This window comes from Myotis yumanensis, unplaced genomic scaffold (genome assembly GCF_028538775.1).
Source record: "Myotis yumanensis isolate MYYU_CA2020_CCGP unplaced genomic scaffold, mMyoYum1.0.hap1 SCAF_23, whole genome shotgun sequence".
In the NCBI taxonomy this organism is placed as follows: Eukaryota; Metazoa; Chordata; class Mammalia; order Chiroptera; family Vespertilionidae; genus Myotis; species Myotis yumanensis.
The window spans coordinates 62,766-88,426 of NW_027223774.1; the positions used below are offsets into that span (position 1 = coordinate 62,766).

Sequence of the window (25,661 nt, forward strand, 5' to 3'; positions counted from 1 at the left end):
CGCTCTCCTCCCCTCTTTATCCCAGTCCCCTCCCTACGCCCTCATTCCTCTTACTCAGGATTTTCTGAGCCCCGGGTTGCGCGGGACCAGAGTCGGCTCCACTGGTTACCATGGACACGCAGGGACGCCTACCGCCTGCCAACAGGAACGACCGTCGCGATGCGCACGCGCGCAGGGAGGGCCCGGCTGACTACACCTCCCAGGAAGCTCCGGGCCCCGCCTCTCCTCCCAGCCGGTGTGCAGGCGGCGCACCTCCGCAAATCTCCGCAGGGGCTGCCGTGGAGAGCGGGGCCGTGATTGGTGCAGAGCGGCTAATCCTCGGGAGGCGTGGGAGGCATGCGCGGTTGGAAGGCAGCGCTGCCGTCGGTTCCCCCCTGAGAAGCTTGCGCACGTCGCCGGGGGCCCGACGCCTGGAGCAGAGGCGGGGAGCGCGGGAAGCGGCGACCGGGAGTGTGACCTGATGGTTGGGAACAGCAATTCCCCGGGGAACAGGGTGGACACAGAGGCGAGGGCTGGGGAAGGGCCCGGAGGCGGTGGGACTGCTGCGCAGTTTCCCCGGGAGACGTAGTGCAGCTGGGGAGGGGAGCCTGCGAGCGCGCATGCTCAGGAGAGCCGGCGCGGCCGCTGCGCGTGGGGGGAGGGCGGGGGCGGTGGGCACCGGGGATTCCGGCCGCCCTGCGGGACCGGGAATGCGGGACAGGGCCCTGGGCGCTCCCTGCTGGCGAGCCCGGCGCTGTCGCCGAAGCCCGTCAGTCACGCATGGCCACGGCGACGGGAGCCCCGCCCCCGGTTGCCTTGGCGGCACCTGGACCTGCCGAGCTCCCTAGAGCGGAAGTTGCCCGCTAAGGCTTCTGGTCAATGTAGTCCAGAAATCTCCGCGAGGACCGGCTGGCTGGAAGATGGTCCAACTTTCTCCCAGGGTTTTGGGGTTGACCTGGGACCTAGAGGAGCGGAGGGTGGGCTCACGGAATCAGGCGGCCGCCGAAACCGAACCCATACCCTTAATGAACAGATTCCTGCACAGAGCCCGCGCCTAACAGCTGCAGGCTCTGGTCGTCCTTATTTGCAGATGACACATTCACCGAGACACAGCGACCTGCCAAGTTTACGTGGCAAATAGCGAGACCAGCCTCCGGTCCGTGGTCGCAGGGCTCCCCTCTCACCTCCCGGGTCCACCTGTCAGGAAGCTGAGACGACCATGATTTGCTCGCGTGATAAGCAGGGCTCAAAGGAGGGAGCTGAATTGGGGGAGGAGGCCACCTGGGGGCTGAGCCACACGGGTGACTTTGCACAGGTGCTGGGGGTGGCAGGTGGAGGGAGACTGCCCTGTGGAACCAAGATGGCAGGGGAGTGGTCTGAGACTGGGTGGAAGAGGGGGTGGTGCCATGATGGGCTGGCTAGGGGGGCGGTAGTGGGGCTGATGCCCCGGTGGTGGGTGTTGGTGACAATCACCTGTGAGAGGGAGAGCTACAGGGCAGGAATGAGGTGATGTACATAGAAAGAGAATTGCCCTGACCGGCTTGGCTCAGTGGATAGAGCATCGGCCTGTGGACTGAAGGGTCCCAGTTTCGATTCCAGTCAAGAGCATGTACCTTGGTTGTGGGCACATCCCCAGTAGGGAGTGTGCAGAAGGCAGCTGATGTGATTTTTCTAACTCTCTCCCTCTCCCTTCCTCTCTCTAAAAAAAAATCAATAAAAAAAATTTTTTTTAAAGGAAAGAGCAGGATTTAGGGGAGAGAAGAGGTGACTTCTGAGCCTAAGAATTCTTTGGGGCTGGGGGTGACCAGAGGTTCTGCAGGCCCGGTAATCACCCCCCTGAGCCTCCGTGTCCTATCCGCCTTCCCCCAAGCAGGACTGAGGACGGGACAGCACAGCATGCAGTCGGCACTCAATAAGCATTCACTCCCTATCGTTGCAGCAGCCTCATCCCATCCGTCCCCAGGGTCAGCAGTAGCCTCGGGGCCACGCCATCTTTCCCATGAGGCCGGCAGCACTGTGCTCCCCTGGGCACACAGCCCCGGAGGACGAGAGCCCCATCGTGGTGAAGCTGGAGGAGGAGGAGGAGGCCACCCCCTGGGATCCCGGCCCAGAGGCTGCGTGCTGGTGTTTCTGGCACTTCCGCTACGAGGAGGCGGCAGGGCCTGGAGAGGCCCTGGCCCTGCTCCGGAAGCTGTGCCACCAGTGGCTGCGGCCGGAGGCGCACTCCAAGGAGCAGATGCTGGAGCTGCTGGTGCTGGAGCAGTTCCTGAGCACGCTGCCCCCCAAGATCCAGGCCCGAGTGCGAGGGCAGCGACCAGGGAACCCTGAGGAGGCTGTGGCCCTGGTGGAGGGGCTGCGTCGGGAGCCAGGAGGACCCCGGAGATGGGTGAGTCGGTTGCCCTGAACATAACCTGGGGAGGCCGTGCTCAGCTGGACACGTGTCCCATGCGGGGTCATGGACACAGGGAGGGATGCAGGGCGGGTGTCGACACAGGACACCCCCAGCGCGTTCCCCGGGGGATGGGTTCCCTGAAGGACCTACTTAGTCCAGACCTTGAAGTCCTGCATTGGGGTCCAGCCCCACCTCCCGGCCTGGGCCCCTAATGAGACAGGGCCCCTCCCCAGGTCACAGTCCAGGTGCAGGGGCAGGAGGTGCTGTCAGAGAAGGTGGAGCCCTCCGACTTCCAGTCCCTCCCGCAAACCAAGCCTCAGACTACGGAGCCTGGGCCACAGACAGCGGTCACCACACAGAGGTCGCCGCCGAGCCCTCAGGTGAAAAAGGAGCCCGAGGACCCAGCTGAGGACAGGCAAGGTAGGCAGGGCCCAAGGCCTCACTGGATGGACCTGGGAGCTGGGCCTGGACATCCTGAAGCCACTGGGCCAGTCACCTAATGGATGGGCCATGGCCATGCACTGGGCCCCTCCCTCCCAGCCAGCAGCTGGCAGGGCCCCTCGCAGCCAAGCCTGACTGTCAGTTGTCTCCATGCTCTCCCCTGGCATGAGACGAGCTGCTGGGTGTCCACGTGTGGGAGGCATGCGGGGTTCCCTCCGCAAGGAGATCCACTGAGGGACGTCAGCTGGTCACAGGAGAGGCGACAGCAGGCTGGGGGGTATGGGTAGGAGCAGATGAGGGAGGACCCCAAAGTGCTGGGGGCCTGACCCTCCCTTGCACACCTCCCGGGCAGGTGCCACAGCTGCCCACCCACTCCACCACTCCTGTGGTCCCTTGGGCAGTGCCCCTCTCCCACCCTCACTGTCTGTGTGCCCAGATCTCACGCAGGCGTGCAGGGCAGACCTGAGCCACCTCCTCCTGGGCCTTCCAGGGGCCCCTGGAGCTACCCTGCAACCATCCCTCCCCACCTGGATCCCAGTACCCAGCGTGCCACTGGGGAGAGTCGTGGGGCGGGAACCGCGGGACACCTAACCCCATCCTTCCTCTCCAGAGTTTCTGGATTCTGAGGCTCCGGTCAACCCCCAGGAGGCCGCTTCCACTCTCCTGCCTGAGGCCCAGGTGAGCCCCACAGGCCAGGAGCCTCATGGGTGGAGGTTGGTAGGTCCCTCCCTGGGCCTCTCGGGGCAAGACGAGCGTGACCACTGTGGTTTCAGGACTGTGGGATGTTGCTGGACCAGGCCTCTCCCCACAGCAAGACTGAGCCTGAGGGCTCCTCGTGGAGGGAACACCCGGGGGCCCTGTGGAACGAGGAAGCTGGGGGCATCACCTCCCCAGGTGAGTGAAGACAGGGCACGGTGGGGCGGGCAGAAACCTATCTGCCTATCCCATTCCTAGCCCTGCTCCCCTCCCCCTGGACCATCCCTCGCAGCATCGACCTTCAGTATCTCCAAGCCTCAAAAGCCCCGCTCTCCACTGACCTCACGCCCCTCCATCCAGCTGCTTCCCCCACCTGTGACACCTCCAAGACTGGGCCTCTGTTCCCCAGCCCACACCTCCCGGCTCTGGCATCCCGTGGCCAAACTAGAGTGTCGGCATCGGGAGGGTCAGGAATGGCAAGGACAGGTTAGCAGACGGGGGGCGGGCAGCACAGCGGGAGTCACACCATCTCCCTGGTGTCCGCCTGGGCACTCAGCCCGAGGCTGGCCGTCACCCAGGTCCTGGTCTCTTCCTGTTTCCGTGACCGTTCCTTCCTGGCTCCTTCCCGTATCCTCAGACCTCGCTCTGAACTCTGGTGTGGGACTTAAGTAACGTTCAGAGACACACCCGTCTACACGCCCCGTCACGGAAGCTTGCCTGGATAAAGGATTCGTTTTATTAACGCCCTCACAGGTTTCAGTATCGCACTGTTAGTGAGCCTTACCCATTTGAAAAGCACATTCCATCGTGGGACACTGGCTGGAATGGTTTCTTTGATTTCCTTCTCATTGTTTCATTCTGACTCTAATGTTTATTGGTGTTCTTTGTGAACGGTGACGCTGAGATGAGCTTGACATGCAGGATGAAGTTTAGAGAAGCAGAGGGCTATTGCTAGTCAGGCAAGTAGCAAAGCCCTCATGGCCTTTATTTGGGGAGTACAGCAAATAACAATGGAGTACAGCAAGTGACAGTGACTAACAGGCATGCTTATGGGATCATCAGAGCTGAGTTATACATTAAACTATTAATTTCCTATGTTATACAAAGACCCTTTCCACCTGCAGCAGTGCGCCCTCCCTGGCTCTCCATGCCCTCATGGACTATTTATCACCTCAAGGAAAGTTCTGCCTCGGAACAATAAGTCTTGCGTGCAAGACTGTTATAACGTGGCCCGCTTGCAGGCCCCCGCCTTTTCCTGGCAGAACGTCCTCTTCTAGTTAACTTCACTCCGCTTGACCAGCTACAATGTTCTTACCTTCTCACTCTGACCGTCATCCCTTTCTTTGTATTCTGTCGTCCAGAGTCCTTCACTGACATCTTCCAGACCCTGTGGAGATGCTCGCATCTGCTCGTTAGTTTTAACTTCCAGGACGGTTCCATTCCCTGAACTTTCGTTTTTATAGCCACTTCCTGTTGTCCTCACAGTTACAATGTCTTTCTTATTTCTCTGAGAATATCAGTAACTTGTTTTAGGTTTTCTTCTCCCAATAGGTCTCTGTTCCCTCCAAGTTCTCTGCTTATGTTTAAGACGGGGACCACCAATCTGGGGGCTCTGAGCAGGTGGGTGAGGGGCTGGGAAAGACATGGAGGCATCACTCCCCAAGACCCACATCTTGGGGGATATGAGTGGGGAAAGGGGGTGTCAGTGGGTGCCAGTGAAGATCTGTCAGGTACTCTGGCTGGACTGTTTGGGGCACCCGAGCCCCCCAGGAAGGCACTTCCAGCCTTTTGCCAGTATCCCAGGAGAGGCTGCTGCTCAGCACACAGTGTGACTTCACTTAACCCCTAACTTCCTCAGTTGGTCTCCTGCCTCAACCCCGCCTTTTGCCAAGATGGGAGGAGACCCAGAATCCAAGCGACAACAGAGCCCGCTGTCTGCTCAGCATCCTGCGCAGACAGAGCCTAGAGCTGGTCCCTGACCTGCATGGCAGCCCTCACCCTGCACGGCCAGATGTACCTGGTACCTCCAACTCCTGAACTTTCTGAATCTTCTTTGGGGTAAAACAGGTTGATTCTGTTTGTTTCCCTCCTGCTGACTTAGTGTTCGCCTTCTCCAGTCTCTACAGTCACCTGCCCCTCTGCTTTCCAGAGGACAGAACGTCAGTGGTGTTTCCTTTTCTCTTCATCTTTGGGGATTTGATGCCTTAAAAGAAAAGCAAAAAGGATTTTATGCTGTCCTACTGTTGTTTCAGGATGGAGCAAATTTTTTTTTTTTTTTAAACTTTTTTCATCAGTTACATAAGGAAGGTTTTTTTTTTATTTATTTATTTTTATTAAATATATTTTATTGATTTTTTACAGAGAGGAAGGGAGAGAGATAGAGAGTTAGAAACATCGATGAGAGAGAAACATCGATCAGCTGCCTCCTGCACACTCCCCACTGGGGATGTGCCCGCAACCCAGGTACATGCCCTTGACCGGAATCGAACCTGGGACCTTTCAGTCCGCACGCCGACGCTCTATCCGCTGAGCCAAACCGGTTTTGGCATGGATGGAGCAAATTTAAATTGTTTCCCACTCGTCCCCGTCGGCTGTTACCAGTAAGGATCCTAACTCACTCTTTTTTCATATCTTTGTTTCAGAAATACTGGTCCCTCTTTGAGGCTTTGGAAATAATTTAGCTTCCTTCCCAGACTGGCTAGTTAGCTCAGTTTGCTGGGCTGAGTTCTCCCACTAGCTGCACGGTTAGCAGCGTGCCCGTCTGGGCTGTAGGAACTTGCTTGTCCCTGCACTCAGCCTAGTCCTGGGTGAGGGGCTGCCACAGGGCCCATCGATACCCTGTCGTGAAGGTGCAGCCAGGCCCCAGGCCACTCAGGGCGCTCCCTCTGCAGCCCAGGCCTGTGGGTGGCCTGGGCGGACCCACCCTGACCCTCAGCCCAGGCTCTATAGCTCACTGCCAGCTGTGGATCCTGGGTCTCACCAGCCAGTCTTTCTTACTTGGGCGTTGCCCAGGGTGTTTTTAAGTCACGTTCTGTGTTTTGGAGCCGAGAGCAGGATCTGGCACCTGCCGTTGCTGCTGTTTAATTCTCAGCTGCCAGCGAGGCCCAGCCTGTGCCACGTGGCTGTCTCCCCCTCTCGCTGGGCCTGCTTCTCAGTTCACCGCCCGTCTTCCCCGCCCACTGGCAGCACCACCTCACAGCTCCATTCTCTCCTCAGGCTGCACTCCCTAGACAACCGCAGCTCCCACCTTCAAACACTGGTCCCTCAGCCACCTGGGTCTCCCCGGCACCTCCAGGGAATATTTTCTGTGTAGCCAGCATCTTCACCATGAGAATGTTCCGAGTAACTCACACGCTAGAAAATTCAAAAGGCAGAGGGAGTCCTCAGTGAGTGCCCCTCCTGCCTGTCACACCGCCCTGCTCCCCCGCACCAGCAAGACGTGTCCTTCCAGAGCACGCACATACAGGAGCAAACACGCTCAAATGCACCTGCTCCACACCTGGCCTCCCCTGTGCAGCCCCACTGTGCGCACACTGTGTCCGTCCGGGCTCCTGCTGATGTTGGGGTTACTTTTCAGTGGTGAACTGAGAAACCAAGTACGTAGGTCACTTCATGGGAGGAGCACAGCTGCAGGACCACAGTGTGGGAAAGGTGCCACCTGGCGTCTCTTGCAATACGGGCTTCCCGTCTGTGTCCACCAGCAGTGCGCCAAGGCCAGGTCTGCAGTGAGGGTGGGAGACCGCAGGTGCCTACAGCTCCTGCGTACAGAAGGGACTACGTGTATTTTGTGGGATTTCGGTGTTAGTCACATTTCCTTCCCTGTTGGCATCCTTTGCCCACGTGGATCAGGTTGTTGGTCTTTCGTGTCGGTTTACCAGAATTCTTAGATTAATCAGACCTTTGCCTCTGTGGTTTCTGATTCTCGTTTGTTTGTTTTTTTGACTCTTAAGTAGCTTTTGCTGTGCAGTTATCTCCTTTTATGTGGGTTAGCTGCCCTCTGATCACTTAGGGTTTTCCTGCTGCCATTGAAGCCGCTGCGACGCGGTCTCCTCAATCCGCCCTCCTCTGGGCTTCCTCTTCTCCAGCCCCTGCTGCTCAGTGGCCTTTGCTTGCACCAGGCCAGTTGCCCGGCATCTCCTGCTCTTCAGACACCTCTCCACTCCCCCTGTCCGATCTCATGCAGGCCCAGGGCTCCCTGTGCCATGCACATGTCGCAGCACTCACATTCAGGTTTCCATGAAGACAGCCCCGACTCCTGCACCCACAGCCTGCACGTACTCACTGCCCCTCAGAGGCCCACTCAGCTCTGCTTTCTGAAAGCACTCCCGCCCACCCCGACGGTGCAAGCGCCGCCGTGCACCACAGCCCTTCTAGAATGGTGATGTTTGCAGCCTGAAGTAAGACCCGGAAAGCTTGTCCGGCTTCTCAGTCTTCCTCGTCATGCAAGATCCGTCCCCTTGTCACTCCCTGGGGAAGCTGCACAGATACAGTCCCTGCCCTGCCCCGGCCCTGTTTGCCTCCTTGGTCAGTCAGGAGTCTCCAGGTCACACTGTGGACCCAGGGCTGGATGCCCGGGCACAGCGGGCTGGCACTGAGTGGGCCCCCTTGTGCAATACAGGGTCTGCGCCCCAGATGGACAGCGTCCCTGCCGGCCCGGGCACTGCGAGCCAACGCCAGTCACGCTCCCAACAAGGTGGCTCCTCGCATGCGCTTGCGCTCCCCGAAGACCCGGGAGACGAGCGGGACCGCACAGACAAGGATGGCCACCGGGGCACTGGCCGCATCGTGCGAGGTGGCCGTTGCGACGTGTGTGGAAAGGTGTTCAGCCAACGCAACAACCTGGTGCGGCACCAGAAGATCCACACGGGAGAGCGGCCGTTTGTGTGTAGCGAGTGTGGCCGCAGCTTCAGCCGAAGCTCGCACCTGCTGCGCCACCAGGTAACGCACACGGAGGAGTGGCACATGGAGGAGCGGCCGTTCGTCTGCAGCGACTGCGGCCAGGGCTTCGCGCACAGCGCGCGCCTGGAGGAGCACCGGCGCGTGCACACGGGCGAGCGGCCCTTCCGCTGCGGCGAGTGCGGCCAGAGCTTCCGGCAGCTCTCCAACCTGCTGCAGCACCGGCGCACCCACGGCGACCCTCCCGGCCCGGGCGCCGGGCCCCCCGCGCCGCCCGGTGCGCCCGAGCCCCCGGGCCCCTTCGCCTGCCCCGAGTGCGGCCAGCGCTTCCCGCGGCGCGCCAACCTCACGCAGCACCAGCGCATCCACACGGGGGAGAAGCCCTTCACCTGCCCCGAGTGCGGCAAGGCCTTCCGCCAGCGGCCCACGCTCACGCAGCACCTGCGGGTCCACACGGGGGAGAAGCCCTTCGCCTGCCCCGAGTGCGGCCAGCGCTTCAGCCACAGCGCCAAGCTCAGCCAGCACCAGCGCGTCCACACGGGCGAGCGGCCCTTCGCCTGCCCCGAGTGCGGCCAGACCTTCCGGCACCGCGTCAACCTCACGCAGCACCAGCGCATCCACACGGGGGAGAAGCCCTTCGCCTGCCCCGAGTGCGGCAAGGCCTTCCGCCAGCGGCCCACGCTCACGCAGCACCTGCGGGTCCACACGGGGGAGAAGCCCTTCGCCTGCCCCGAGTGCGGCCAGCGCTTCCGGCAGCGCGCCAACCTCACGCAGCACCTGCGCACCAACCCGCACGAGAAGCACTTCGGCCAGAGCGCCCAGCTCGCCCCGCACCAGCGCGTCCACAGCGCGCACTGACCCGGCCCACCTCGGGCGCTGTGCCCACGCGGGGCGGGGACGGTACACCCGCCGCACGGGTTGTGAGGCCTCCGCCGCAGGGCCCGGCCCCGGTAGATGCTCAATAAACAGTAGAAGGAACCTGGTCTGGGTCTCCGCGCACGCGATGGTCCCCCTCCAACAGCTAAGTCCACACACCCACCCTTCCCACTGCGACCTCTTGGCCCCCGAGAGCCACGACCCCTGAAGAGGTGGCTCCTAGCAGCGCCTGCACGTCTCTGGGTGCCTCCTCTTAGGACTCCAGCGCAGTTTGCCCAAGACACACACATCCGCTGCCCGAGCCCGGTGCCGGGAGGGCCTGGAAGGCCTAGTTCTCCTTGGCTGGCAAAGCTCATCGGATGCAATAGACGTAGGAAGCCGGTGCCCAGCAGCCCAGATACGGCCTGGCGTGTGTCTGTCAAACTTTAAACCTGGGAAGACATCCCTGAGGTGAAAAAACTGGAAGGTTTTATCTGGAAATACACATTCTTGCAGGACTTCCCCGCATCCTCCTACGGGAACAGGGTGGGGGCAGGCCCCAGGCCAGTGCCCAGCCCTCCAGCGGTCACTCCCACCCCCCGGGCTGCACTTCCACCCTCATCCTCTCCATCGTGTCCTGCCCTTCCCGCAAGGCTCTAGCCCTGGCTTCCCTCGGGGCTTTTGCAGGTGCCAAGCGCTTGCTGCCTCCCAGAGGCTCAGGCCCCTCCGCAGGCAAACCAGCTGTGCCCTCTGCCACCTCTGGTGGCCGAAACGGTGACAAAAAAGACGCAGCTGCACCGCTTCCAATCCAGCCCCCGCCTGAGTTCGGCCATCCCCTCCCTCCCTCCCTGGTCCGGCCCCCATGGCCTCCTTTACCCAGGATGGTTTGCACGGTTGAGTCGAAGCCATGACGATAGTCCAGCTTTGGCCAGTCCAGCGTCACCTCTCCAAGGAACCCACACCCTATGCCTAGAGGTGGACACGCGGGCCAGGCTGGCCAGAACCGCCACCCCTGAGACTCTGGCTGGGATAAGGATGGTCATCCACCCCCACGAGGAGACCAAATGACAAGAGCAGAGCGGCCAGCAGGAACGGGGAGGGAGGGCCCGAGGGAAAGCGCTCAGTCTGGAGGCCCCTGACTCCAAGGACCAGTCCCGTCTGCAGCCGGGGAACGCCGGTGTGCAGCCCCGCACATCGCCAGCATCCCGCTCTCCTGGGGCTGGAGGGGGCCTGTGGGTCGGCGGCACCGAGGACGGCCAGGCCGGGAGGAGAGGCAGTTACAGAAAGACAGCCGGGGTCAGTCCAGAGGGCCCGGGCGCCGAGGGTCCCGGCACTCACGGGGCAGAGCCTCCGCGGAGGCCGCGGTAATTCGCCGGTTGAGGGAGGGTGTGTGGTGGACGCCGGGCCGTCCGAGGACGAGGAGGGCGTCCAGGCGACTGCGCCGAGCTGAGATCCGCGCGCCTGGGACCGGCGGCTGCGTCTCCCACAATGCTCCGGGCGCTCCGTTAGAGCTGCCCACCGCGGTCCTGCCCTCGCGACCCACCTCCTCACCGGCCGGAAGATTTCTGCGGTGACGCCGGAAATTGCGGAACCACTCACGTCGCTGCCTCCCGCCCTTCGGAGCATGCTGAGCTGTGACTCGGGGAGAAGCTGGGCCCGCCCACCACGCCCGTGGCAGCGCCGCGGGGCCTCGCCCCCAAGTTCCCCGCATAACACTTCACCGTGCTGACCGTTCTCTGGTACAATAGGTGTTTGGTTACTTCAGCTCAACTAGCATCTCCGCGAGCGGGTGGTTGGGGTTTGCGATGGGACATGAGGGTGCTCCACCCCTTACCCTCCGGACAACACCCCTGGCCTCACCCCGACATCACCATGTCCCTGTCTGACCTCCGGGACAAGGGCCTCATTTGACCACGCCCCCGCCGCGGTCTGCAGTAGGGCAAGCGGGAATGGCCGGACCGCGAGTGAGGCGGACTGCATCTGCCCCACTTAAAGATGGCGGCGACACCGTCCCCTGCCAGGAACCTCGAACGTTTCCGGAAGTGACCGAGGGACGCCCCGCACGAGCGGAAATACTCGAGCCCAGCCGAAGGAACCCGAACTCAGCCCCGTCGCTGACGAACGCTGGGCGGGGACAGGGGCGGCTGCGCAGGCGCACAGCGCAGGCCGGGCGGGAAGAGCCGAAGCGCGGACTGGAGGCGGAAATATCCGAAGTGGTGGGGCGCCCGAGGCCGTTGCGGACCTCCGCGCCGAAGCCGCTGCTGCCGCGGAAGCCGGCGTCTTCCAGGACACGGCCACCGCCACTGCGGTCGCCACCGCCTCCTGTCACCTCGAGCCGCATCCTCTTCACGGAGGGAGCGAGAGAGCGAACAGGCGGTGCGGCCCAGCGAGCCCGCGGCCGCGGCCGCAGCGGGGCCTGAGCGACCGGAGCGGGCGAGGGGGCGGAGGGAGCGGCCGGTGGGGGCGGGGCGAGCGGGCCGAGGACAGCCGAGTCGGCCCGAGTGCTGCCGAGCGAGGCCGACGCGCCGGGCCAGGCCGGAGCCGGACTACGGGAGCCGACGCGGGCCGCGCTGTGGGCGCGGAGCGGCGCGGCAGGCCGGACGGGCCGCGGCAGCAGCGGAGGAGGCCGCGTCGGCCGGTCCGAGTGGCGGAGGCGGCGCGGGCAGCGGCGGGGGGCCGGGCGGCCGGGGTCCCGGGCCCCGCGGCGGCGGCGGCGGCGGCAGCAGGATGATCAAGCTGTTCTCGCTGAAGCAGCAGAAGAAGGAGGAGGAGTCGGCGGGCGGCACCAAGGGCAGCAGCAAGAAAGCGTCGGCGGCGCAGCTGCGGATCCAGAAGGGTAGGGGTCGGGGGGTGGGGTGGGGTCGGAAGTCCGGGACCAGGGGGTGGGGGGTGACGAGGGAGTCGGGAGGGGGGCACTGCGCGCGCGGGGGTCGGTGGGGTCGGAGGTCAGGGCCTGGGTGATGGGGGACCAGCGGTGGGGTAATGCAGTCACCGGCGTTTCAGAGATTGGGGGCACCGGATGGGGCGTTCGGGGTGCTCAGAAAGCCGGGCGCCTGTTATTGGGGACCAGGGCGGGTGTCCGGCGGGCACCTGGATGGCAGGCAGAGGAGAGGGGAGAGCAGTGGGCTGCGCTGGAGTCCCCGGGAACATGCGAGTCGGACGGGGGAGTAGGTTTCAGGGTTTGGGATTCATGTGGTCAGAGTTTGGGTGACAGGAGGAGGAGGCAGGGCTGGCGGGTGCCAGAGAGGATCGGACAGGAGTGGTAGAGGGTGGGAGCCGGGGCCTCACGGGTCGGGGGGTCAGAAAGGAAGCTGGGTTTGGGGTGACAGGCAGAGAGAAGGGAGGAGGGATGGTTGGGACCCGGGATTGGTGAGGGGGTGATACAGGGGATGAGGGGCAGGGTCCCTGAGTTTGGGTGGACAGGTGGGGACCAGCAGAGTCCACTAGATAATGGGTTATGGCTGCGGATCCTAGGGTTTGAGGCAGTCAGAGGCTTTGGGGGAACACTTGGGAGTGGGGGCTGCTAGGAGCTGGGTTGGGGGGCCTAGCTGTTGAGTAAAGGGATTTGGGGCTGTGGGTCCAGAGGGCTTGGAGTTTACGCTGGGCAGACGCTAGGCCACAGCCACCTTTGAATTTGCATGTTTGGGGTGTGTGTGTGTGTGGATCCAGAAGATCCTGCTTGCAGACTGGGGAGGGGAACAGGGAGAGGGTTGGGGGTGTGGGGCACAGGCCGGGACAGAGCCCCAGGGTCCAGGAGGGACCGTGGGTCCTGCTGAACACCCTCCTCTCTCCTCCCCCTTCCTTGCCTCTCTTTGTTCCCCTTCTCTGCCGCACGAACCCAGACATAAACGAGCTGAACTTGCCCAAGACGTGTGACATCAGCTTCTCAGACCCAGACGACCTCCTCAACTTCAAGCTGGTTATCTGTCCTGATGAGGTGAGGACACACCCCGCCCGACACCCGGGCACTGGCTGGGCCCTGGCCCGTCCTGAGGAGGGAGACCTGGTTCACTTGCCAGGCCCTGCAGGTCGCACTCTAGGGCCTTCCTCCTCTCTTCCCTCCAGGGCTTCTACAAGAGTGGGAAGTTCGTGTTCAGTTTTAAGGTGAGTCTCGGGTGGGCTGAGGAGGCAACGGCTGAGGCCCCGCCAGACCCTGCTGGGCGCCTCTCCACCTCCCCTCTCTTCCCGGAGCCAGGTGGGCCAGGGTTACCCGCACGACCCCCCCAAGGTGAAGTGTGAGACAATGGTCTATCATCCCAACATCGACCTCGAGGGCAACGTCTGCCTCAACATCCTCAGGTGAAGGCCCGGCCCCCCCTGCTCTCCCAGCCCTGCCGGCCGGGCCCCTCACGGCCTCGCACTGAACCAGTGTCCAACCCTTTCCTCCCGCTGTGGTCTGTGTCCCTGTGTCTCCTCATTTCTGTTTTCTTCCTTGTGGCTTGACCTTGACTTTCTCCCTGGCCTGTGCTGCTCTGTGTGCGCCCTCCCCCCGGCCTCCGAGCCACCCTGTCCTGTGCCCTGGGCCTGACCTGTCCAGTCCCAGCGGGGCCTGTGGCAGCCACCCACCCACCGGCCCCTGAACCTCATGCTCTCTGCCCACAGAGAGGACTGGAAGCCAGTCCTTACGATAAACTCCATAATTTATGGCCTGCAGTATCTCTTCTTGGTGAGTAGGGGCGGTGGGTAGGGCTTGGAGAGGTGGGCGCCTCTGCCCCTCAGGCCCGTTGACCACCCCCACCCCCACCCCCCCCCCCCCCCCCCCCGCCCCTCATACTGGCCACAGGAGCCCAACCCTGAAGACCCACTGAACAAGGAAGCTGCTGAGGTCCTGCAGAACAACCGGCGACTGTTTGAGCAGAACGTGCAGCGCTCCATGCGAGGTGGCTACATCGGCTCCACCTACTTTGAGCGCTGCCTGAAATAGGGTCGGCGCACACCCACCCCTGCCAGGGCCACAGCCCCGGCGTCCCCTACAAATATTTATTGGGGGCCACAGGTGGAGGGATTGGGGCAGCAGGCAGGGTCATTCCATGCCCTAGCCCTGCCTCCCCTTCCTGCCACTGGCTCCTAGTTATTTTTTTTTAACCACCATGTGATTAAGGTCGGCGCTGCCTCCTCCCGACCCGCTCAGCGATGGGAAATGAATTGGCTTGTCTAGCCCCCCGCTGGGTGCCGCACAGCCTCCCACTCTGGGCTCTGGGGTGGGTGGCCAAGGGGACTGGGTGGCTGGGGCCCCGCCACCCCATTCCTCCACCACTGGAGGTCCCGCCAGGCTATTAAAGGGGAATGTTACTGCATGGCCTCCGCCTCTTCCTTCTGTGGGGCGGGAGGGGCGGGCGAGGTCCACCTTGGCTCCTGGGACGAGAGTGTGGTCGCAGGGCGCCCGGTGCTGAGGGCTGGGTGGGGCCGTTCCACTCGGGTCCCGCTGCCAGGCTCCGCCCCGCCCCCTCTGCCTTGGGGGGTCGGGGGAGGACCCTGCCTGCTGGACCAGGTGCCTGAGAGCCGGGGACGTCAGGGAGGAGGCAGAGTCCCTGAATTAACGGACCCTCGGTGCGTGGGGTGGCGGGATGTCGGACCTGCGGGTCCCGCGCTCCGGGCGTGGCTCGACTGCGCGAACCTGTGCACACCCTCCGCCGGTCGCGGGGAAATGGGAACCAGTGCGCATGCGCCTGGGCGCCGGCCAGCGTCAGGGCGCGTGCGTGTTTTTACCGCCTCCCCGGCTTCCGGGGGTGGGCGGGCCTGTGACGTCAGAGCGTTTAATCCGGAAACGGCGGCGGCGGCGGCAGAGGCGACTGAACCGAGGGGCTGTCGTTGGTGGGCGCTCCCGGGATTCGAGCGAGAGGCTCGTAACCCGGAAGCGGAAGCTGGTTCCCGTCCCAGCTCCGGTGAGTGGCCCCTACCAGGCCTCGGGTCCCGGGTGGGCGCGTGGGCGGCCAGGTACGAGGGGGCCTCGCCCTTCCCCGGGACCCTGGCCTCACGGTCGGGGCGCCCGCAGCCGCCTTGTTTTCGCGCACGGGGCCCCGCCCCCCGTTGGCGTACAGAGGCCCCCGACGCCCCCGTTTTCCCTCCGCAACCGGGTTTCCTTAGCGTTCAGGCCTCCCGATCGGAATGCCGTCCCTACACTGTCAGCTTGGCACTCGGGGCCCCCACTACTGCCCTGAGCCCAGCGTCCAGGGGACCCCCAGCCGCCCCCTCCAGTCTCCCTCCGGGTCCGCCGGCGTCACCCGGCTGCAGAGCTCCGGGCGCTGATGGTCCGCACCCTGCTGTCCCCGGTGCCCCTGGGGCACCCACCCCCACACTTGGGGCCGCGCGCTTTGGCTTCCATTCAGCCTCCTTCCCTGTTCCCCCTTCCCGTTTTGAACACTCCCTCCTGTCTGGCCCCTCCATTCCTGCTGCCTTTGCCGCCGCTCTGGGCCCCATGCCGACCGCAGCTAGGCTTCCCACCAGGGGCGGGCCCGCCGCCATGGACCTGTTGTTTGGGCGCCGAAAAACGCCGGAGGAGCTGCTGCGACAGAACCAGCGGGCCCTGAACCGCGCTATGCGGGAGCTGGACCGTGAGCGGCAGAAGCTGGAGACCCAGGAGAAGAAAATCATCGCCGACATCAAGAAGATGGCCAAGCAGGGCCAGATGGTGAGCTCAGGGGGGCGGAGGCTGGGGCGCCGGGCGAGGTGCTCGGGCACTGGGGGCGGCCAGCAGCCGACGGGTGTCACCTCCAGGGAGGCAGCTGCTCCCAGGAAAGCGGAGGGAAGGGTGAGCTGGGCTCCCCAGTCCGGGGGCCAATAGGGCCGCCTCCCTGGAGGTGATGAAGATGAAGAGCAGGTGGCGATCCAGGCAGCAAATGTCAGAGAAGTGATGGTGTGGGAAGGGGAAGGGCTGATTGCAGGAGACGCAGGCTGACCCTGCCTGAGCCAGAGTGAGCGGAGCCTGTGTGGCTGAGGAGCCGGGGCTGAGGCTCAGGCCTGTGGAGATGGAAGGGCAGCAGGTTCTTGGCCTCATGGGAACTCGGGAAGTGGTGGTGTTAACGTTAAGCGCCCAGCCTGTGTTGTCGTCCGGGCGCCTAATGTGTTAAGGGGGGACCTCAGGCACAGGGTCCGAGAAGTGAGGAGCCGTGCAGTGGCTGGTGGGAGCAGTGTGAGCATTGGGTTTAGCCACAGGGAGGTCCCAGAAGTTCCCCACTGAACGGTGGCTCCCTGCCACCTTTGTCCCCTCAGGATGCTGTGCGCATCATGGCCAAGGACCTGGTGCGCACACGGCGTTACGTGCGCAAGTTTGTGCTGATGCGGGCCAACATCCAGGCCGTGTCCCTCAAGATCCAGACACTCAAGTCCAACAACTCTATGGCGCAAGCCATGAAGGGTGTCACCAAGGCCATGGGCACCATGAACAGACAGGTGCGTCCCTCCCGTCCCCCTCGCTGCCCCACACCTCGGGACCACACTCACCCTCCCCCCATTGCAGCTGAAGTTGCCCCAGATCCAGAAGATCATGATGGAGTTTGAGAGGCAGGCAGAGATCATGGACATGAAGGAGGAGATGATGAACGATGCCATCGATGATGCCATGGGAGACGAGGAGGATGAAGAGGAGAGGTTTGTGGACACCAGGTGGGGGAGGGGATGGAGGCCTGGCCCTCAACGGGACTGACCCTCGGGTTTTCCTTCCCCAGTGATGCTGTGGTGTCCCAGGTCCTGGATGAGCTGGGGCTGAGCCTGACAGACGAACTATCCAGTGAGTGTGTCCGGCCTTGGGCCCTGACCCCACCCCAACCCCCCCCTGCCTTGCTGCTCTCACAGGGACTCCAACCCCTTTCCCTGCAGACCTCCCCTCCACCGGAGGCTCCCTCAGTGTGGCTGCTGGAGGGAAGAAAGCAGAGGCCTCGGCCTCCGCCCTGGTGGATGCTGACGCAGACCTGGAGGAGCGGCTCAAGAACCTGCGGAGGGACTGACTGCCCCGGGCCCCCCAAGGGCCTGCTCGCTGTACCCTTTCTGTAATAAAAGCGATTGGACACTAGTCCCTGGGCCTGTGTGACTGGCCTCGTGTGGGCCAGACCGGAGTCCCTTGGGCAGGAGTCACTCAGGGCTGGTCAGTATGGCTGCCCACGGGATAAAGAGCCAGACGTGCTGGGGGGTGGGCTGGGAGAACAAGGATGGACTGACCCCTTCCAGGCTTCCAGCACCTCAGCCTCCACAGCATCATCTCCAGATGGGTGGCTCCTGGGAGAGCAGAGGCCTGTCTGCCAGGTATATAGTGCCCCACTCGGCTTGGCCAACAGGAGTCAGCCCACCAAGCTCAGATGGTTACAAGCCAATGCAGGACAAGCCTCGTGTGTGGGCCCTCCCAAAAAATGAGGGTGCTCCTCCATTACCAGGGCTGAACATGGGACAGCTGTGAACAAGTGGCCCCAGCCCTACTCGGCCCACAGAGCTTGGGAGGGATAGATGTCGGCAGAGATCAGACCCAGAAAAACTGCCCCCACCAACCAGGACACAAGGAACTTGTGACGTTTTTATTAAATCCACAGAAGTAAAAACCATATTGTGAGGGGCCGGGGAATGGGGCTACCAAGGAATGGGAGCCAGACCACCAGAGGGGAAGGGCAGGGCTGACAGGACACACCCAGGCTGAACCGGCTCAGGGGCCATCACCAGGGCCACTGGACAGCTCCTGGGAGCTCAGGCCGGCACCAGGCAGGCTCAGCGGTGGGGGCTCCACCAGCACAGCAGAGAACTTGGTGTCACCAAAGGCCTCATTCATCCGAGTCTCAAAGAAGCGCTGCAGGCCGATGATGGACTGCACGTCCGCCTTGTCCTGGGCACACAGAGTTGGGCGGTGGGTTCCCACTCTCCCCCAGCCCCAGCCCCAGCCTTCGCACAGACTCACCTCTGTCAGCTTGTTGAACTGCTTGAACATTCGGCCCACGTCCTGGGCAAACTCTTGAGGGGAGCTGTAGGGGGGCGACAACTTCTCCTGGAGGCGGGCGCGGATCAGGGTCAGGTCCAATGTGCCACCAGGCTGATCCTAAAGGCAGAGGTCACAGGCTGAAGGTGAGGCCAGGCAGCCCATGCCCCCCACACCCCACCCCAGGTCCCAGGACTCACCACAGAAAAGCTGGAGTCGGTGGCCAGCTGGTGCAGGGGCCGGCAGGGCTCGTGGCAGAAGAGGGCCAGCAGGACACGCTCACACTTCTGTGGACAGTCGGGTAGGACTCATCAGAGCACAGTTGCAATTGGGAGGGGAGCATGCAGCTGCTGAGCAGCCAAGGGAACGGCCCCCCCTCACCTGCTGGTTGGCTGGTGAGAGCTTGGCCACCACACCGCTGCTGTCCCCACCGTCCAGGCTCAGGCTGCCATCCTCCTCCTTCAGGTCAGGCAGCACGTGGCAGAGTGAGCAGCTCCACTCCTCCCCGGGCACATCCTGCAGGGCCGGCAGGTGGCAGTCCAGGTGGAAGCAGAATTCGCACTGGTTGCACATGACCAGGTCGCCTGGCTTCTGACAGACGCGGCAGATGGTGGCGCTGTCATCCAGGGCACCAGGGCCACCAGCTGAGGCTGAGGTGCCCTCTGGAGCCACCACCTCCAGGCCGGAGCTGGTGCTGCCACTGGGGGAGACCAGGCGGGGACCCTCCGCACCAGGGCCCTCTGCCAGAGCCATCAGCACAGGCTTGGTCTCGGGGCCCTCGGTGGCAGGTGGGGCTCCGATGGCAGCCTCTGTCTCTTCCTCCTGGAAGGAGATGCTGGGGTTCAGCAGGGTGCAGGCCTCAGCAGAGGTCCTTTACCAGCCACGTCAACTGGGGACAGGCTCACCTTGACAATGGCCAGGCCAGGCAGGGGCTGGGCACCAGGGGTGCCAGGCGCAGTCCCCGGCTGCCCGGCAGCAGCAGCTGCAGCCCCGCGCTCAATGACGATCAGGTTGTAGTCCTCGGTGGTGCTGCCTGGGAAGACCTTGAAGACTGGCGGCTGGCTGTCAGCTGTGAGGTCAAGATCCAGGCGCTCGAGGCTCACCCGGGGCACCTTGCGCATGAGGCCGCTCACTTCACCCTCACCTGAGCGGGACCTGTGGGTGCAGCTTGGTGTAAACACCCCTACCTATCCCTATGCCCACCGGCTCCAAAGGACAGCCACACTCACCGTTTCATGCCTGACACATGGGGCTCTGCACTCATGTAAGAGTCATCTGCTTAGAAAACAGAGGGGGGGGATGGTGGGTGGGTGGGTGGAGCTGGGGCACTGGAGCTCTCCCATCTACCCACAGACCAGACCCAGACCCAGACCCAGACCCAGACCCAAACCCAGACCCACTCACCTGATGCGAAGCCATAGCCTTCCTGCACCTCCATGGGCTGCAGACAAAGCAGATCGGACTTCAGTGGGCAGGTGTCCCAGAGGACCACACCCCCTCCCCCCTCCCCAGGGCCCCTTGCCCTGCTCACCTGGCTGCCGCCAGAGCCCTGCTTGCTGCTCAAGGGTCCCGGAGCCCGGGGAGGGGCCATGGGCGCAGGGCCAGTTGAGTTGGTGCCAGGACGCTCCGCCACGATCTTGCCTGCAGGAAGGAGACACATGAGGCACAGTTCCCGGAGAGATGGTCAGGGCAGCAAGAGGAAGACAAGGACCCACCAAAGGCCTCGGCGCTCTTGGTCCAGGCGTTGAGGTCCCACTGGAACTTCATCTCGCCATGGGGCTCCACCGGGTCCACGATCATCTTGAGAGCCCGGTGCAGCTGGAAGTAGATCTGAGGGTGGAGGGTGGGGCAGTGAGCTCCCGGGCATGAGGTGTCTGAGGCCCCCCCACGGGCACCCAGCACACACCAGCTTCTTGGAGAGCAGGAGGGCCGTGTTGTTGTCGCTCTCCAGAGCCCACGAGGCGAAGCGCAGGATGTGCTCCTGGTGCTTCTGGATCTTGGTCATGGTCCAGTGCTGCCGCTCCAGGCGCTCCTGCTGCCCCTCCGTTACTTTCTGTGCAAGGGGGGGGGGGGGGGTCAGGAAGGGAGATGGCCAGGGCCCTCCCCATGCAAGGATGGCGCCAGCAGAGGGTGCTGTCCCCAGAACCCTCCCCCGCAGGTATACCTGGGCATCGTTGACCAGCACGCGGCCCCGCTTGTTCAGCTCCTTCATGATCTGCAGAATAGCCATCTTCACATCCACCTGCACGCGTTTCTGCACGTCGGACACTTGGCGAATGCTGGGGGAGGGCGGCCAGGTTAGGTCTGGTCAGGCAGATGGCAGATGCTCAGGGACGTCCCCACGGCCCTGGCGTTCACTTACGAGCTGCGAACCTCCTTGGTGTTCTTCTGCAGGGTGGCATGCTTGTCCCCAAGGCGCTTCACCAGCGAGGCCAGGAGCTTGCGCTGGTTCCTCACGGCGTCCTCCAGGAACTGGTACCTGAGGGCAGACAGAGGTGAGCCTGGACGCTGAGCACAGAACAGGCAGGGCCCCCACCCCGTCGGGACTCACTGGTGGTCCTTGTGGGCGTTGAGCTGGCAGTCCCGGCAGGTGAGGGTGTCGCAGCTCTCGCAGAACAGCACGAGTGGCTCGTGCTTGTGCACATTGCAGTACACTGTGCGCTCCCCATCTCGGGACTTGGCTGGCCCTGGGGAACAGGTACCGTGAGGACAGCGCATCCTCAGCACCTCCAGCTCCGGGGACCTCACTCCCTGCCAGTCCTGCAACCCCGTCTATTGTGCAGCCAGGAGGGCCCTGCAAGTGTGGCCAGGGAAGGGCACAAGCGCCCAAGGCCAAGTCCTTGCTCTCAAAACCCTCTGCCCAATCCCAGCTGAGACCCCACACACACAGGTCAGCCCCACTTCCAGCTCCTCCAGGAAATGCAGTGTGAGGATGATGGACACGGAGAGCTTCTCTGCCTCCAACAGCCCCTTCTCCTCCACTCGGCTCGCTCTCTGTCCAGCAAGGGAGGGGATTCCGGGGGCTGTGGCAGCTCAGCACAAAGAATATTTGCTTCCTGGCACACACAGGCATCAAACCAGGGCCCAGAGACCACTGCTCAGGGGTGGTGCCCTCCCGGCTCCTCCTACAAGCACGAACCCACAAGGGGCCTAGTGAGCCTCTGAAGCTGGGAGGTGAGTTGTCAGCCCTGGATACTGGGACAGGTGCAGGCCCCTTCCTGTGAGGGAGGATGCTGGTGCTCAATTAATCCACCCAAATGGGGACACCTTCCTGTCCCCCCTCAGAGCCTGTCACCACGAGAAAGCTGTTTGGGAATCCGTTCCTTTCCTCCCCAAAAACCACAAACAACCCAACTATACCAACCCTTCCTGACAGACCAGCCAGGCTGGGTTCCTCCAACACTGCCTCCTCCTGCGCCCTGACCTTTGCCTGAATCCTAGGATCCCGAGACCTCCCTCCACCCTCCACCCTCCTCTCCCCACCAGCACCGTCCTGAGCCGGAGCAGCCCCGGTAACTACCAAAGGGCCACTTGTGGGGAGTTACAGACCAAAACCCAGGGAGACTCAGGAAGGAACCAGCCTGTCTTCACGCCACTGGCAGCAGCCACAGAAGGTGTGGAAGCCCCGATGACCTTACAGATAAAACCCTCCGGGACTCACTGCGGGTTGTGGCCTGAGGGCTCTCTCGGCTAGTGAGGCAGTTACGGCCACAGGCCTCTCGCCCAGAGTCCTGAGCCGGGTGCCGGGTGCCGGGCAGTCCCAACCCCAGGTCCAGGAGGCCCTCACTTCCCAGGCCCTCACACCTCAGTGTCTGTACCTGCCAGTCCCTCCACCGCCGGCTCTTCCCCTCCCTGGGGCTTCGCTGACCCACTGAGGTCCCTGCCCACTCCCCCACCCGCTCCGGCCGTTCCCCTCCCACTTGGACCAGTGGAGCCCCCACTTCTGCCCTGGCCTTTGCAGTCCCGTCCCCTAGAGGAGCTCCAGGGCCCACCACCCGCAGCCCCGTCACCAGCGGTGACAGCAGGCCCAGGGCAGGGCCGCCCCGCGTACCGGTGGAGCGCACGGTGTGGTCCTTGGTGTACTTGACCCGCTGGTGCGCCTCCACGCAGGTCTCACACAGGGGCTCCGAGCACTCCACGCAGTAGCTGGTGGCCGGGGCGTTGTCCTCGCAGCTGGTGCAGCACTGGGGGCAAAGGCAGAGTCAGGGAGGCCCCAAAGGCGCCCCGTTACACCGCGGGAAGCTCAGGGGCTGGGGCGGCTGGTGCCTCCGCAGGCGGCGCAGAGCCTCCTCCCGGGAGCGAAGCCGGAGCGGGTGCCCCTCCCCACGGCCGGCCTCGGGGAGGCTCGGGCAGCACCCACCTGGTTCGCGTCCTGGGAGTCCGTGGGGGCCTTGCTGCCGCTGTCGCGCATGAAGTAGTTCTCCACAATGTCTTTGGAGAAGCACTGCTGCTTGCACACGGGACAGTCCACGACTGCTGAGGGCGGGGGCGAGCCAGACACTGCAGGTCGCAGCCGGGAAACCGCCCCCTCCCCGCCAGCCCCGCCCCCCCCGCAGGAGCCGGAACCTTCCATCGAACTGGAAGCGGACCCTCCCCCCGCCCCCATCGCAGCACCCGACCCGACCCGACCCGGCGCTTCCCAGCCTCCACCCCTGTCCTCCGGCCGAGGCGGTCCCCCCACCAACGCCGCGCTGAGAGCGAACCCCAACCTGCGCGCAGCCGGGGCTGCAGGTGGGGGAGGGGCCCGACGGGACTCACCGGCTCCGTCGCCCGCCGCCCCGGCGTCCCCCGAGCTGTTGGCGGCGGCCGGCGCGGGGGGCCCGAGGCAGGCGCTGCAGGCCGAGTGCAGGCAGGGCAGCAGGCGCGGCTCCCGCTCGGGCCGCAGGCGCTCCCGGCACACGCCGCAGTGCTCCAGCAGCTCCAGCGCCTCGCCGCCGCCCCCCGCGGGCGACGACGCCGAGGCCGAGGCCGAGCCCGAGCCCGAGGCCGCCGCAGGGGCCGCCGTCGAAGCCGCGGCCGCGGCGGGGGCGCGCTTATCGCCGCCCGCCGAGCCCTCGCTCGGGCCCGGGCTGCTCGAGGCGGCTGTCGCCGCCGCCGCCGAGGCCGCTGCCGCCGAGGCCGCCATTCACACGCCGCCGGGGGCGCCCAGGGGGGGAAGGAGGGGCTCGGGCCCGCCGCGCAGGCGCAGACACGCTCGCCGCCAACGGCTGGGTCGGCGCCGCCGCTGCCGCCGCGAGGCCGACGCTGCCGTGCGCCGCCTGGGACGCCGCCCGCTGCGCGCGGGGCGCTGCCGAGGCCCGGTCCGCCGCTGGCTGCTCGCGCTGCGCCGCCGCCGCCGCCCGCGTCCGCTCCTCAAAGGCCGCCGAGACCCCGGACGCGCGCCACGCGACCAGCCGCTCGCCGCGCGCCCCTCGCAGAAAGAGCCGAGGCTGGGGGGCGGGACAGAAATAACTGGCGCCGCCGCCGCCGCGCACGCGCACTGGCAGGCTCGCGGCCGGGGGCGGAACCCAGGCGGGGGCTGCGCACCAGGACGCCAGTGCGCACGCGCCTCAGCGGGGTCCGCCCACCGCCGCCTGCACCGCCTGGCCTGGCCCGGGAGGAAAGGGCGGGGCCTGCGTGATGTCGTCCCTGCCTGGGGGCGGGGCGCGCGCGCCGCATTTAAAGAGCGTTCCCCGCCCCTCCGCCGCGCAACCCGCCGCGGGTCGGCTGGATCCTGTCCGCGGACTCCGCCTCCACCCCAGGCCCCGCCTCCACCTAGGCCCCGCCCCTTCGGCGGCCCGGAGACGTCACCGGCATCGCCAGACGGGGCGGGGCCGAGACTGGGAGGGGAGGCCGGCCGGGGAGAGGGGCGGGGGTCCCCATCCCAGAAGGCCGTGCTGTCCAGAGCCCCGAGGCTGTTTCCCATTTTTATTGTGTTTTTTTTTTTAATGTATTTTCACCGATTTTACACGGGGAGGGAGAGGGAGAGAGAGAAACGGCCACGATGAAGAAAGAAAACACCGGAGGCACCAGTGAGGAGAGGGCGTCACCCAGCGGCGGCCTCCCGCACGCCCCGCACGGGGGATGCAGCCCGCAGCCCGGGCCTGGGCCCTCCCGGCTCCTAGGCCGACTCAACCTCCCAGACTCACCGGCCCGGCCCTATTTTTTAATCTTTTTGTTGTTTAAGGTCAAACACACGGGAACCGGCCCAAGCCCGCCGGCTCCCAGGAGGCAGCACCGGATCGGGTCTGCAAGGCCGTTCCGGGCGGGCGAGCCGGCCCTCCCCGCGGGCCACGTTCCCGGGCGGGAGGAGAGTCGGGGAGGATCCGGTGCGAAGGGGCTGCCCGGGTGGGTGCGGAGCCGCCGGGCCTGCACCTCCAGCCCGGACCCGCCCGCCTCCCGGGCTCGCACTCGCCTGAGCCGCGGGCCCCGGGCGCGGCCCCTCCGGCCCCTCGGGCGCCCGCACGTGGCGGCGGGGGCGTGGCGGGCGATCGGGGCCGGGTGCGGCCTTTGTTCCCCGCGGGGCCGGGGGCCCTGGGCTTTGTGCGCGCGGCCTTTGTTCCAGCCCCGGCGCCGCCCCCTCCGCCCGCCGCGGGGTCCGCCCCGTCGGCCGCCGCCCCCCCCAGCTCGACCCCGCTTCCTTCCTGGGGTTCCTGGACCCGGGAAGGAAAGTGGGTGCTGGCACCGCAGTGGGTGAGCGTGGCGTCCTAACAGCTGCTGGGCTCTGCACGGCCCCATCGGCACTGGGCTTTCCGGGGGGTGGGGGGGGTCCGGGGACCAGCGAGCCCAAAGGAGTAGGTGATGGAACAGAGTGTGGGCGGGCACCCCCTGCCCCCCGCCCCCCACCCCCAGCACCTGCGGGAGGGGCAGTGCCAGCAGAAGGAAGGAAGGGCAGAGGCCTGAGGCTGGCGGCCCCAGGGTGCAGGTACTGAGGGTGGGGGTTCGGGGGCTGCACAGCCGCCTGGTGTCCCTTTTACACACAGGTCCTCACTAGCAACTGGTCCTGTGGCTTCTTTCTCTTTCTTTCTTTTTCTCTCTTTCTTTCTTCCTTTTCTTTCTTTTTCTTTCTCTCTTTCGGGGCAGGGTGAACATGCACGAGGGTCTCTTGGGGCTCCCAAAACTCACAGTGGCTGCCGGCCCAGGAGCCCCTGTCTCTGGCCACCAGGCCTGCAACTCTCTAAACAGCCCCATTCCTCCCTCTGGGCCCAGGACCTTCCCTTCCCAGCGCAGAGCCCCCAAACCAGCAGAGCTGCAGCAGCGGCCTGAGGGCCCCTCACACCCCGGCCAGGCCGCGCCCAGCCCCTGGCATAAGTGGGGCAGCCAAGCCCCCCGGGCGGCTCAGAGGTTGGGCCTGGACCCATAAACCAGGAGGTCGGGGTTCCATCCCCTGTCAGGGCACGTGTCCCGGTTTTCGGCTCAATCCCCAGGGGGGCCGGGCAGTAGGCAGCTGATGGGTCCATGATTCTCTCTTACCATTGATGTTTCTCTCTCTCCCTCCCTCTCCATTCCTCTCTGAAATCAATA

General features: G+C 64.5%; 4 protein-coding genes across 10 annotated transcripts; 3 read left to right on the forward strand and 1 right to left on the reverse strand.

Annotated features, from left to right (window-relative positions):
- The first annotated feature begins 247 nt into the window (after positions 1 to 247).
- On the forward strand, positions 248 to 9,382 carry MZF1 (myeloid zinc finger 1). 2 transcript variants are annotated; one of them, XM_070402222.1, is made up of 6 exons: positions 248 to 463; positions 1,919 to 2,365; positions 2,605 to 2,791; positions 3,423 to 3,490; positions 3,586 to 3,706; positions 8,127 to 9,382. In XM_070402222.1, the coding sequence occupies exons 2-6, from the start codon at positions 1,979 to 1,981 to the stop codon at positions 9,260 to 9,262; spliced, it is 1,899 nt and encodes a 632-aa protein (XP_070258323.1). In that variant the 5' UTR covers positions 248 to 463; positions 1,919 to 1,978; the 3' UTR covers positions 9,263 to 9,382. The 2 variants fall into 2 exon arrangements, with proteins under 2 accessions (XP_070258323.1, XP_070258324.1); XM_070402223.1 differs by having other exon boundaries at positions 1,922 to 2,365.
- A 2,341-nt stretch (positions 9,383 to 11,723) lies between these two features.
- On the forward strand, positions 11,724 to 14,558 carry UBE2M (ubiquitin conjugating enzyme E2 M). The gene is made up of 6 exons (XM_070402253.1): positions 11,724 to 12,095; positions 13,102 to 13,196; positions 13,325 to 13,363; positions 13,455 to 13,558; positions 13,862 to 13,925; positions 14,043 to 14,558. Exons 1-6 carry the CDS (start codon positions 11,987 to 11,989, stop codon positions 14,181 to 14,183), a joined length of 552 nt encoding a protein of 183 aa, XP_070258354.1. The 5' UTR covers positions 11,724 to 11,986; the 3' UTR covers positions 14,184 to 14,558.
- Positions 14,559 to 15,010: 452 nt separating this feature from the next.
- On the forward strand, positions 15,011 to 17,270 carry CHMP2A (charged multivesicular body protein 2A). 3 transcript variants are annotated; one of them, XM_070402243.1, is made up of 6 exons: positions 15,011 to 15,144; positions 15,691 to 15,890; positions 16,472 to 16,651; positions 16,719 to 16,849; positions 16,927 to 16,988; positions 17,078 to 17,270. In XM_070402243.1, the coding sequence occupies exons 2-6, from the start codon at positions 15,723 to 15,725 to the stop codon at positions 17,203 to 17,205; spliced, it is 669 nt and encodes a 222-aa protein (XP_070258344.1). In that variant the 5' UTR covers positions 15,011 to 15,144; positions 15,691 to 15,722; the 3' UTR covers positions 17,206 to 17,270. The 3 variants fall into 3 exon arrangements, with proteins under 3 accessions (XP_070258344.1, XP_070258346.1, XP_070258345.1); XM_070402245.1 differs by having other exon boundaries at positions 15,057 to 15,144; positions 15,707 to 15,890; XM_070402244.1 differs by having other exon boundaries at positions 15,058 to 15,144; positions 15,695 to 15,890.
- Positions 17,271 to 17,752: 482 nt separating this feature from the next.
- Positions 17,753 to 23,336, reverse strand: TRIM28 (tripartite motif containing 28). Of its 4 annotated transcripts, none has more exons than XM_070402214.1 (16): positions 22,917 to 23,336; positions 22,519 to 22,631; positions 22,210 to 22,342; positions 20,710 to 20,845; positions 20,521 to 20,637; positions 20,323 to 20,437; positions 20,065 to 20,211; positions 19,874 to 19,988; positions 19,690 to 19,799; positions 19,563 to 19,599; positions 19,388 to 19,436; positions 19,064 to 19,313; positions 18,540 to 18,980; positions 18,359 to 18,445; positions 18,141 to 18,278; positions 17,753 to 18,068 (listed from the first exon to the last, which is right to left on the reverse strand). In XM_070402214.1, exons 1-16 carry the CDS (start codon positions 23,281 to 23,283, stop codon positions 17,892 to 17,894), a joined length of 2,532 nt encoding a protein of 843 aa, XP_070258315.1. In that variant the 5' UTR covers positions 23,284 to 23,336; the 3' UTR covers positions 17,753 to 17,891. The 4 variants fall into 4 exon arrangements, with proteins under 4 accessions (XP_070258315.1, XP_070258313.1, XP_070258314.1 ...); XM_070402212.1 differs by having other exon boundaries at positions 22,519 to 22,634; XM_070402213.1 differs by having other exon boundaries at positions 19,388 to 19,433; positions 22,519 to 22,634; positions 22,917 to 23,335.
- Positions 23,337 to 25,661: the final 2,325 nt, after the last annotated feature.

Bases quoted from the DNA above. Each gene is read 5' to 3' on its own strand.
- MZF1 (XM_070402222.1), top strand. From the start codon at position 1,979: ATGAGGCCGGCAGCACTGTGCTCCCCTGGGCACACAGCCCCGGAGGAC. The intron at 2,366-2,604 runs GTGAGTCGGTTG...GCCCCTCCCCAG, and splicing joins CAGGAGGACCCCGGAGATGG to GTCACAGTCCAGGTGCAGGG. The intron at 2,792-3,422 runs GTAGGCAGGGCC...CTTCCTCTCCAG, and splicing joins CCCAGCTGAGGACAGGCAAG to AGTTTCTGGATTCTGAGGCT.
- UBE2M (XM_070402253.1), top strand. From the start codon at position 11,987: ATGATCAAGCTGTTCTCGCTGAAGCAGCAGAAGAAGGAGGAGGAGTCG. The intron at 13,197-13,324 runs GTGAGGACACAC...TCTTCCCTCCAG, and splicing joins TGGTTATCTGTCCTGATGAG to GGCTTCTACAAGAGTGGGAA. The intron at 13,364-13,454 runs GTGAGTCTCGGG...TCCCGGAGCCAG, and splicing joins AGTTCGTGTTCAGTTTTAAG to GTGGGCCAGGGTTACCCGCA.
- TRIM28 (XM_070402212.1), bottom strand. From the start codon at position 23,283: ATGGCGGCCTCGGCGGCAGCGGCCTCGGCGGCGGCGGCGACAGCCGCC. The intron at 20,846-22,209 runs GTACGCGGGGCG...CCTGTTCCCCAG, and splicing joins CCACACCGTGCGCTCCACCG to GGCCAGCCAAGTCCCGAGAT. The intron at 18,446-18,539 runs GTGAGGGGGGGC...GACTGTCCACAG, and splicing joins TCTCACCAGCCAACCAGCAG to AAGTGTGAGCGTGTCCTGCT.
- CHMP2A (XM_070402243.1), top strand. From the start codon at position 15,723: ATGGACCTGTTGTTTGGGCGCCGAAAAACGCCGGAGGAGCTGCTGCGA. The intron at 16,652-16,718 runs GTGCGTCCCTCC...CCCCCATTGCAG, and splicing joins TGGGCACCATGAACAGACAG to CTGAAGTTGCCCCAGATCCA. The intron at 16,989-17,077 runs GTGAGTGTGTCC...CTTTCCCTGCAG, and splicing joins CCTGACAGACGAACTATCCA to ACCTCCCCTCCACCGGAGGC.